At 39.8% G+C, this 12253-nt stretch overlaps 2 protein-coding genes across 2 annotated transcripts in view; one reads left to right on the forward strand and one right to left on the reverse strand.

Moving 5' to 3' along the window:
- The window catches only part of LOC139330672 (ceroid-lipofuscinosis neuronal protein 6 homolog), a 130255-nt gene that overhangs the window by 60874 nt on the left and 57128 nt on the right, over positions 1–12253 (forward strand). The gene's annotated exons all lie outside the window — the stretch shown is intronic.
- Positions 1–12253, reverse strand: part of LOC139330654 (A disintegrin and metalloproteinase with thrombospondin motifs 7) — a 70244-nt gene that overhangs the window by 43578 nt on the left and 14413 nt on the right. The window contains exons 3-8 of the mRNA XM_070961695.1: positions 11851–12034; positions 9807–10003; positions 6179–6262; positions 5048–5172; positions 2744–2893; positions 536–679 (exon numbers count right to left, since the gene is read on the reverse strand). Of these exons, the coding sequence (XP_070817796.1) occupies positions 536–679; positions 2744–2893; positions 5048–5172; positions 6179–6262; positions 9807–10003; positions 11851–12034 (884 nt within the window). The remainder of the gene's footprint in view (positions 1–535; positions 680–2743; positions 2894–5047; positions 5173–6178; positions 6263–9806; positions 10004–11850; positions 12035–12253) is intronic.

Raw genomic sequence — 12253 nt, forward strand, 5'->3', positions numbered from 1 at the left:
TTGTATACTGTATAAGCATGTATGTTTACCTCACTGTAGTGTCAGTTTGAGAAAAAGGTGGCATTTAGACTCCCAAAGCTCCTTTAAAATGGACAAACCTTCAAAAAAAACAATGAGTAAAATTCTGAATTTTACTTAACTTTTACTTTTACTTTTAATTAAAACCTATATATCTGCTGCTCTTTGAATGCAGTGCTTAAACCTCAAGGGCAGTTGTTTGACGCAGTGCATGGACAAAATAAATGTTAGAACTAAGCTCAATAAAGGCAAATGGTTTGAAAGAAGTAAAAAAAAAAAAAAACACTGCAAAGGAGAAATATAGCCGTTTGAAAGGGCATAACACCAGTAATTCAAAAGCAGGAAGTGTGTATGTTTTATCATTGGACAAGTTGAACACGACGGTGAGTCTGCCCTCTGGTCAGGACGTATTAAGTGCCTTTGAGACCCTTTAATGGCGCATTCAGAAAATTGTGGGCAAATGCAGCCTTGACCTGAAAAGACACAAAATCAGTCACACACCATTGCTGGCACTCACTCTAGGAAGCGGGTGATATACTGGCGACTGCAGCGTGACCACCTGGGCAGGGAGGCGCCGTACAGGAGCTGTGGAGACATGACGAAAGGTCGTTTCCCAATGGGTTCACAGTCATTACCGTTGCCATCATGCTGAATCCCAAAGCTGTGACATAAAAGCACATCCCACACAGAGTGAAATTAAAGTGAGTGGGCATAACATGAAACACACACATCAAGGCAAAGCTATAATATACAGCAGATACATGTGTCTGTGAACTGTACTGTAAACATTTAAGATTTTCCTGTGGGTGCAGCCACAAAGTCAACGCAGTAAAACAATCTGTGTACAGCAGCGATTGAGGACAGCAAAGGTAAAACAAACTGTTCTTAAACACACGTCTCTGTCAACTGCACAATGCTTATGCTCCCATTCATCTCTGCCTCCTAAACGGCTGTGGCGGCTTTACGGACGAAGGCAGGAAGCTCAGCAACAAGAATGACAGCAGCGAGAATTAAGCGGCTGATGTTGTGCCTTTGAAAGCATTTCTCCCGGCTGCTGCTGGTGAAAAATAAGTGAACGGACAAACTCACACCTAGAAGAAGACTAATCTGGTGTTGTGAGAAAAATCAAGATTATGTTCTGAGACATTTTGTGATAACTTGCAGAGTCAGCTTTTGATGAAGTAGCAGCATTGTGCTTGTTTTCAGGGCATCTGACATTTTAACAAGGATGAGGAAACATCATCAGGCCTCTCAATTTCAGCTAGCGACCGTTAGCTTGCATATTTTAACGGCTGTAGGCATAAATATGACTTTAGAATGTCCCAAAACGACAAAATGAATCTTGAAATTAAACTTGCTGTTGTAGCATTACGCTCCATCAAAAGCTGTTTCCCAGAGTGACAAAAACACGTGAAGCTCTGTTAGCAGCTAGTTAGCTTTGCATCTGTATGCGGCTGAATTGTATTTTCCTTTTTGGACAATTGCATCCCCACTTGTATGAATTCACAGAAATGAGCCACTTTACAGTATTTTCAGTTGCAAGCAGCAACATTTAGCTTCTCATGGTGATTTAGGGAAAAATAATTTTTACTGGGATTATATTCTTCAGAATCTAAGCTAAAGGGGTCTAATTATGAGAAAGATTAGCAGAAATAAAACTACATACAGTTTTTTTCCTGCCACTGCTCCTGTGAATGCTGAAAACAGTCTGCCAGTCACTGCTGGAGCGTCAGTGAATTCATTTTCTCCTTACAGAAAGAACAGTTCAGTATTCACAAGGGGCTCCTGTCAATCCAGGATTTGTTGATGCATTCAGATAACTGAAAAACACCCTGAATATAATGTATATTCAGGACTACCTGTAACCATACACAAAAACAGTGGAGAATAACACTTTAAAGGTACTGGCTTTTATTGATTGAAGCCAAGTTGAATTAGTCTGAAGAGACATTAATTCTCCTCCTGACAGTTAAACAAGCCGTGATAATCACAAATAAAACACCACTTCTCTTCTCTATTCTTTTATTCTATCAAGTCCTCCCACATAAACCGTCACAAATAGATGAAAAAGGAGGGCTATAATCATAGCAGAGCAGCAAATACTGTACAAGCATGCTCATCTGGCTGCTATAGAACATTAACTTTGGGTTTGCATTGGTTTGCTTTAATCCATGCAGAATTGGTATCTGCTACCAAGTCATAAGCTTTCAACAATTAATTAAACACTCCAAGAGGTCATTTAAAATATAATTTGTCTGGGAGGTTTCAAACGGCCCCTGTGCTTTACCATTGTCTTGAGATTACCGTGAGAAAGCTTGTGTGTTTTTCTTTGTTTACATGTCGTTTGTTTCCTTTAATTACCAAGTTTGCAGTGAGGTCATTTGAGGGGAAAAAATCATCAAGCACAAATTTCAAAAGACGTAATTAAGAAGTTGAATTATGATAAAACAGCAGCGATGAACAGAGTGTTGGGTTAATTAACTAGGTTTGTTAAGTTTAGTTGATAATGAACAAATTGCATTTAGGTTAATTAATCTGAGTTAAATGGTGATATAGTGGAAACATGACAGAAAACTCAAGTCTTCATTTTCTGCTGATTATTTGACAACGTGAACATAATTCAGAATACTATACAGTAATGTGTGTGTGTGTGTGTGTGTGTGTGTGTGTGTGTGTGTGTGTGTGTGTGTGTGTGTGTGTGTGTGTGTGTGCAGTGAACACTTACTTGTGTCCCAGCTCATGAGCCACAGTGAAGGCCAATGGGAGGCCCGTGTCCTCATTAATGCTGCAACTGCGATGCGGCTGACACATCCCCGCCACGTGTGACAGACCCAGAGTCTCACAAGGCATGTTGATGGCTGCACAGATGTCCTTCCTGTGATGAGGGACGGTGGTCAGACATCAGTTGAAACAGAGGGCAACATGAAATTACAGATATGAATTATACACGAGCCACTGTTTGTTTTCTATACATCTCATAAATTCCTGTTATATGAATTAAACCACGGACTGTATGTTGCACAGAAACTGAAAAACCTGTGGGAAAAGAATCTTCCTTTTAGCCTTCAGGCAAACTGTACGGTTCTTCTGTATGTCCTGTAATGGACAGACGTGCAGAATGGCTGTGCGCACTGCTGCAGCACATCTTCAATCAGAGGCTGCAGATTTATCAGCATGTCTGTGAGGTTGACTTCAGATGGCTGCAGAGATTTAATGAACTGAAGGAAAAGCTTTTCACACAGTGCAGAGCAGCGGTGGATAACAGATACTGTCACAACCAAATTGCAGATTTGCAAACAAATGCCAACTGATATACCGATGTTTCTACTTTAATGCATATTTACATTTATCTGCCTGTTGGAGAGTGTTTGATTGGATATTAACATTTTAAGCTGTCATTGCTTTGCATTTGCTGTGAGTGCAGAGTTTGCCTCGTCTATTCTCGAATACCAAAATACCAACTCACTTTGCACTGCCTCACTTTGAATGCAGGAGCACAGGTGGAGATTATAATTCCCAAGATCATGATATTTAAGAAAATGTCATAAATGAAAAGTAAGTGCAGATGCTGGAGTCACATACAATATGCAACATTTATGGCAAAACCATTAATATATATCCAAATCCAGAAGAAGAAGAAGGAGTCTCCTCTCTCCTGTACAGACAGCGTGTAGACAGATACTATTTCTCATTTGTCAGATATTCACAGGACAACTGTCAAGGACAACAGTGATGTGATGGAGAAACTACAATCTGAAAGGAACACTTGTCCACCTCCCCTCTGTTCTTGTAACACAGAGAAGAATAAATGTCTATAGATGTCTGTAAATGTCTTCGTTCTTTATTAACAATAAGGGACATGTTTTATTCAATGAGTGGATATTAAGTTCAGTATTAAATATCTGCTCCATTATGTTAACACCAACTTCTGCTGAACTGTTTCAGGTTTGCATCCAGTTCTTGGATCCACAGCTGGAGTCTGGGGTCATGGAGTTATTCACAACTGGACCATCAGATATTTCCTTCACTATGCTCCAACTTTAGCAATAAGAGATGTTCACTGAAAGGTTTGTGTTGACGGGCTGTGGGGAATAAGTCAAATTGGATAAACAACAAAATTGGCCCTGGATCAGATATGTGTGTCAGATATTTTCTAAATGCGGGGCTGAAGATATTTTTTTTTAAACTGGGAAAGATTGATAACATATCTGTAAGGGAAATGTGATTCACAGTGTAAAACAGTTGAAATTAGAATGTTCTTCATCACATATCAACCTGAGAGACATCTAAAAAATTATCATTTTGGTTTTTGGACTAGTGCAATGGAGTCTTTACTGGCCTAAACAAAAAAACAATTAGGCAACTAAATGCTGCTGCACGAGTCCTTACAAACAGCAGAAAAATGGACCATATCACACCAGTCCTCAGATCACTACACTGGCTTCCTGTGAGTCAAAGAATAGACTTTAAAATCCTACTGCTGGTCTACAAAGCATTAAATGGTCTAGGACCAAAATATATTCTAGATTTATTAAGTCCATATGAAGTATCCAGACCCCTCAGGTCATCAGGGGTTAGGGTTAGGGTTCTAAATGCTAAATTATCGTCTTTTACTGGCTTCTGTTTAAATGTATTTTATTTTTACTTATTTATTATCTTCTAATTTCTTTCTTTCTTTCTCTGTTTCTTTGAAATGTATGATTTTAATGTATTTTTATGCTTCTGTAAAGCACTTTGAATTGCCTGGTGTATGAATTGTGCTATACAAATAAATTTGCCTTGCCTTGCCTTGTCTATTTACTGCCCTTTTAAAATGAGATGAAGGATTTAAGCGAGTTGCTGGATGTTGTTCTGAAATGGTTCGACTACAAAATAAGAGCATGCAGTGTTGATTCTTCTTTCTGCAACCATCCAAATTGCTTAATCAATAACAGCTCTGGGGGGACATGATAAAAACAAAGCATGATCCGGATGTCTTAGAAGTCCTTATTAATGCATGGTTGAGGAGGAAAGGTGCGTTTTCGTTTACCTGGTGAGCAGAACTGACACGTCATGGTGCAGCGGGTGTTCGTCTCCTTTCATGTTGAGTTTCTTTTGCCACTTACAGAAGCTGTTCAGGCTGTTGTCAGCATGGTGTGAAATCTTTAAGTCATCCTGATGTCCACATGCCACATGGAGATGAAGGGAAGAGAAGGAGTGAGTCGAAAATTAGTAGCTAACGCTCGTCACCGGAGAAAAATACAGGTTGTATGACAGAAAAAGATGGAAACTGCGGCTTCTCTGCTTTTGCTACTCAATGCAGCCTCCTGGAGTGCTGTAATAACAGTCATTCAGACAAAACCAAGGTAATCACTTCGTCAATGTGTTGTGTACTTAAGCTTTTGACTGCACTGCTTCTCACATCAGCCCTGTCAGCGGCACACTTCTGTACATTCTTACTGCTGCTTTGGATAAATGCACATATTCCAGGACATATTTCAGCTTGTACACGCGATGACCAGAATAACAAGTCATGCACGTGACCTTATGTTTTCTTATCCTGATGTGTCACATTATGAATTTGTTCCATTTATATTAGTTTAGTATTCATTTGCTGCGTTCACACCTTGAACTGCAACAAATTTAGTTTGAGAGATTATAAACACAATTAATAGGAAGCTGTCCGCAGGTTTTCAGTTAAATTAAATTAAATTAAATTAAATTAAATTAAATTAAATTAAATTAAATTAAATTAAATTAAATTAACTACCTGCATTTTCCTTTCAGAAGGACTTTCACATATACAATTATTTTTATCTACAGAGAAAAATGTTATCTAAAATGACATTAATTATTAATTAACACCTGTGAGCTACATAATTCACTGGCTTTTGCTTTCTCTATTTTGTATTTAGAGTATTTAATATCCAAACTAACAAAAACTGATGAAAATACTGAATTAAAACAAATTGGCGTCACTCCTGACATGATGTTTAATATGTATTTATCATTTTGCATGACCGTTTTTTACATCTACTCGGCCATCAACTAAGAGTGCTCCCTCAATAAGCTCCTAATTACTGATTATTGGTAACAGAATGAGGATATGATAAGCACTTTATAAAGACTTAGTAGTAGTAGTTAATGGTGAATGCGTGTACTTTAATGTAAGTGTTTTTACCTCATCCTGCTCCAAAAGGATGAGTCGAACGACCACAATGTTGATCGCGTTTCCAATACTGGCGTCTCGGAACAAACCTGCCACCTGAAAAAATTTTAAAAAAGTAAAAAAATCCATCAGACATTTGGACGTGATTAGAAAATCTCCAAAGAAGAATGTGAACTATACTTGAAAAGAATATCACTCCGTCGTCTACTTTGGGACTTATTTCCATTTCAAGGTCGAACAGCATTCAACAAAAAGGAAGAATGAATGAATCGATTTCTTTTACTTATTTCATCTTTCAGAAAATCTTTGGATATTTTGATTCCTTTCACTCCCGTACCCTCTTTATTGAGGTATGGAGACACAAAACAGACCTCAGACACGAGCTTGCACACACAGCTAACATTTTAACAAGAATCCAACCTGTCGAAGTTTTTAGAGGTTTAATTCCAGCTATTAAATGTCTAGACCTTTAAAGAGTTAGCAATCTTTAATTATAGCTTGTAAATGGATCAATTTGAACCTTCAAATGTCGCATAATTACTGTAACAATTAGTGTGTAAACGCAATGTAAAATTATATTGCATTTAAAGGAGTCCATAGCTTTGACATGATGGTCTGGAGCTGAGGTGGCATGTGACGCTAATTCATACAGGACCGGACAGGGAGCGCCATGGGGTCGATTACTGGAGAGGATCGAGGTCAAAGTATTGAGAAACGAGAAGTGAGAAGCGTGAAACAAAGGTCAGAGTTGAAAGGATGTGTGAGCTGTGAGTGACGGAGAGCATCAATATGAAGTGGCTCAGCAGAGGCGTCCTCACCGTGCAACACCAGACCTGCACCGCTGATCTGTTACAGCAAAGGTCTCATTAAATCCTCGGGGAAGAACATCACTTGCTGCCCACAGACAACACCGACTGTATTTCTGCCACAGCTGGATGTGCTTTGATTCCAGAGCACAGACCCTATGAAACATGGTGGTGGTCTCCATAAAGTCACCCATGGGTTTCTGAAGAGCCATTGTGACTCCATCAACCTCCCATCTGATCTAAAAATGAGCAAAGAGGAGGAGCGTGGGTGGAGCTGAAGCCTGGTTACAGAAACAAGGCGGCGAGCTGTCAGTTAAAGCAGCCGTACCCATAATTACGCAGAACTTTAAGCCTTAATCGAACTGAAATGAGTAATTAGCAATAGCGACCAAAATCGTTTTTGTACCAGGCTGTAAACATGTTTATTTCTGCTTATTTATGCTAAGGTTGGCATTTTAATATGATTTTCTAAGGGGAGTGCCTTGCTTAAGTGGCCAATCGAGGAACTGCAACCTTTCACTGTCCTTTGACAGACAAATGACCATAAGTGCATTTACTACGAACATAAAGAGGCTAGAAAAGGGAAGACTGTAAAGGCTGCTGATGTCACAGCTAAATTATGCTGCCAGGCATGCGCTGTTGTTATAGCTTAGCTCCTTTAAAGTGGGCGTTTCCTGGCGGCCATAATGTTTTAAAATCGTTGTCTTTTTGACCTTCGTAGGGTGTCATCCTTTGTCTCTGTCACCCTTCATCTACTGTCACACATCGTTTGTCCACTATCAAATCAAACTGTCCAAAAAATACATTAGTTTGAAACAGCCCCATTCAACGCTATACAGTAATTCATGCAATTCATTCATTCATTACAGATGCTTGATCGTGCATGAGGCTCCAGCTTTCCATCGACACAGCAAACGCTTTGTTCAACACAAATAAAACATTTCACTGTGCAGCCGAAGCAAACACAAGGCTGTGAGACTTGATGAACTCAAACATACAGTAGCGGCAGCAGATTGATGCCAAAGGGCGAACGAGAGGAAACCTGATTCTCCACTAATAAATAACCACTCGAGTCTGAGGACAGTTCTGTTACCACAGAGTTTTAGAGCAACACTCTTGTAATACGGCTCAGATTCCTTTCATTTCTCTTGTTGTCGGCCAAAACGTGAACACACTAAACCTTCTGTACGAGTTGTGTAACCGAGGCACTTAAGACAGAAGAGCTTCGACACACACATGCACACACAAAGGACTGAATTCATCAAAACGTTGTTTGTAGCCTCTCAGAGTCATTCACAGATGTTTGCTGTGAACATCTCGTAAAAACTAAGTTTTTAAAAGCTTATCGGTGACGTTAGATACGCTTTCAGTTTTTCGGTCTCTATTGTTCATCCTGTGAATAAAAATAAAGCCGCAGCTATTTAAAGCTCATGGGTTTTTTTTTCCTGCAACAATGTGCTGTTGATTTCAGACATTTCCTCTCATGCCACATGTTGTTCATTTACAGGGTGAATGCTGCTTTTTGGATCTGTCCTGCATCTTTCTTTGTGTTCATGTGATCTGTCTGTTTGCTGATATATAGCTATAATAATTACCCCAAAGAAAATACAATAATTAACCATAAGATCATGATGTAACAGACTTTGACCACCCTGGCTGTGAATCAAACCACTGGGTTCAAACAGTACAGCAGAATATAAAAATATGAACCTCTTCAGCGTCGGTGATGAGACAATGGAGCAGCTGGTGGCTGAGGAAGATGATGCCATTACTTATTGTTTGGACACGGGTAAGAGGTTGTTTCCCGTGATGCAGTGCAAGATTGTTTTCACAAAACTGAATTGTTTGGGGCTTTAAAGTTCAAAGCTGGAGTGGAGAGGACTCCAATGAGAGGATGTGGGGAATAATGGCAGCTTCCTCTGTGTATTATTGTCTGTTAAGTCAGTTAATCTGTGGGCTTCTCTCTCAGTGAATTCCCTTTCCTGATATTCTGTCCTCTGATAGCTCCTTCAGTAGCAGCGGTCAGAGCAGATATGACTATATTTTGGAAAAAGCTCTTATGTGCTAATCAATAACAGACAGGGAGTCAGTTTACTTAACCCCTAACTAGGAGGCAGTGATAACACTAATTGTGAAGGCGAGGTGAAAAAAGATAGAGGAGAAAAGGTGAATCCAGCCATTGTGTTATGTGACACCAGGATGGAAGAAGTGAGACAGAATCTGATCTCAAGCAGCAGAATCATCCAAAACATCTGGGGAGACGCTCAAACATCCTTTGCTGCTTTCACCTTCATCGTTATTTTACATGACTTCGTCTCATTGTCTCGTATTAACAATAATATCTATAACAGGTCTACAGCGAATTTCAGGTATCGTCACATGAAAATCAACATCAGTGGCTAATTTTTCTAAATCACTGGCAGTGATCACACTTAAGCAAATCATGCTTTCAGGCCGTGCGTCACCCAAAACCTCTGTTGCATTTGATCTCCTGTGTGCGGATTATATACGTGAGATATGTGTTAATTCATAAATCTTGGAGGCATATTTTTTTTAACTCTGGCCAGGCTCCAGATAGCTGTTTCCTCCTGCTCTCAGTCTTTCTGCTAAGCTAAGCTAACTGCCTGCTGGCTCAGGATTCATATTTAGCCTGCAGACATGCGTGTCGCATCAATCTTCATCAATCAATCCTCATCAATCTCATCTCAGCAAGAATGCGAGTTTTCCCAAAATGTCAAACTATTCAACAAATGGTTTGAATTGTAGCTCAAACATGGTGGATTTTGATGCACGATAACGTTCTGTTGATGCTACTGGAAATGTCAAATGCTTACAATGTTCATGACAGCCAGGATGTAGCTCTCCACAGCTTTGCTCCCATGATACTCCACCATTTTCGGGTCAGCCACCACCAGCGTTTCCACCCACTTCTCCTTACTGACTGAGCGCTGACGAATTCTCCTCCTTCTCTGCTGGCGGTGCTCCCATCGCTCCCGCTGTCTCTCGACGTCTTCGAAACTTTGATGGGAATCTGGAGACGGGAGATAGAAATAGACATTTAAAATTTTCTTACAGAGGCAGAGTGAGTGTCAACAAGGCACACCAGGGACGACTCTTCACTTTCCACATGCCCTGGAGTGCATGTGCCTGTTTTCTTGGATCAAGACCTGAACCTGCACAAAGCCTCTGCTCCCTCTCCTTATTTAATATCAAGCTGTTACAGTACGTGCTTAAGTAACAAACGATAAATAGGAATGAATTTAACTGAAAATGAAAGTAACCTTGATGTTTACCCACTGTGAGTAACACAATGGATGATTGTTGTTGTTTTTAGTCTATTTTGGGGGGAATGACACATAGAAATGACATCCTTTGTTACTGTCGTCTACAGCAGTCTTATGGAATAATCTGCAATCGAAAATCGAAACATTAACACCGTCTGTAGCTTTGAAAGCCGTCCTGCTGGTGAATGCTGAATAATAGGTGCTGATTATTCTTAATTGTCCATTATTCTTTTCTATTTACAATAGATGACTTTATGTTACTGGAAACTTCAGGGGAGAAGGGGTTATCAAGCCAGTCTGGGCAATTTTACAGACCACTGATATGGGCAATAATGAAATTATTATATTCCTTGATTGAATTAGCAGAATAGTACCAAATTGTAGAATTCGAAAATATTTAATTGATATCAGGAAGAAATTGGGCAGATTTGTTGATTGGATTAGAGAAAGAAATGCAAGTCACTCCCGTCTAGTTAATTTATCCATAAACGTTAATTTTTTTCTACAACAGAGAATGACTTTCCCATACAAAATTACATATATGTGATAGAAAGTGGTGAACCTCGCTCCATCCTCACTTGTGAACGACTGAGCCTTTCCAGGATGCCCCTTTCATACCCAATCATGATTCTATCACCTGTTACCAATCAACCTGTTTACCTGTGGAATGATCCAAACAGGTGTTTTGGAGCATTCCACATCTTTCCCAATTTTTAGTTTCTCCTGTCCCAAAATGTTGCTGCATCAAATTCAGAATAAGCAGAAATTTACAAAAAACAATGAAGCTGATGAGCTCAAACATTAAATATATCGTCATTGTACTGTTTTCAATAGAGTACAGTATATGTTTACAAAAGGGATTAGCAATTCTGTGCTAATTCTGTGCACTGTGTTTTACACAGCGTCCCACCTTTTTCGTAATCAGGGTTGCGCCTATGTATCTGTGACTAACGTTATGGTAATTGCACTGATACTTTGAAATTATTGCGTTTCTTTCTGTGAGCTGTTTCATTCTCCTCAGCAGTTGCACATAGCTGAGCCTGATTGGTCCTGACACACCACTGCATTGATGTCAGAAAGAGTTTTTTTTTCTGTGCAGATCCCTGATCATTTATTCATCAGCTCAAAGCCATCTTCTTGATCTTTCTAGGATGTTCAATCTTCTTTCAGGGTCAATTAAACCCACCCAGAATTTTAAGTAGCTGATTCATTAGCTTCTAAACTTCAGTGTTTTTATTCTTCTGACCTCTGCAGATTATGAGCTGCAGACAGACTCATGAGAGAGACAAAATGTTTTATCAGGCATCATCTTCAGTCTTGTACTCAGTGTCTCATGTTTAATTAGTGGTTAAGACTTGGCATGATGTCGACTACTTCTACTGAATGACCCGTACGTGCTATCTGACTGTATCTTATTACGCAGTCTCAGTCAAGTTTTAAGTCTTGTGAGATTTTCAAGTGCTACTTTACATGAAGTGTGTGTGTGTGTGTGTGTGTGTGTGTGTGTGTGTGTGCGTGTGCGTGTGTGTGTGTGTGTGTGTGTGCGTGTGCGTGTGCGTGTGTGTGTGTGTGTGTGTGTTGAGAGGTGTTTTACTCTTAATTCCACAGGTGCCGTTGAGAGCTTGTTTCTCTGAGATGGGCCGCACAACTGGACTCGAGGAGGGAGGGGATGCATGGCGTTTGTAGATGGCATGAGCTTGCGGTGCTGAGGTCTCACCACTCGTCCTCTCCAGGGGTTGAATAAAAAACTCTTCATCGTACAACTTGAACAGTCCTGTCTGAAGGAAAGACGGGCTGTAAGTCTCTAAATATTTAAAAAGCACTCTGAGGCAAACTCGTGTACTTCGTGGATTTTTTTTGATCTTCTGCCACCATAGATCTGCACTGAGAACTGCAGGAATGAGGTGACATATCTCCTTACTGTAAACCTGCAACAATCAGCTCATTAATCAAACCGCTGAATGAAATAACATTAACAAATAAGCAATTTTTAACAG

The sequence above is a fragment of the Chaetodon trifascialis genome, chromosome 1 (genome assembly GCF_039877785.1).
Source record: "Chaetodon trifascialis isolate fChaTrf1 chromosome 1, fChaTrf1.hap1, whole genome shotgun sequence".
Lineage (NCBI taxonomy): Eukaryota > Metazoa > Chordata > Actinopteri > Chaetodontiformes > Chaetodontidae > Chaetodon > Chaetodon trifascialis.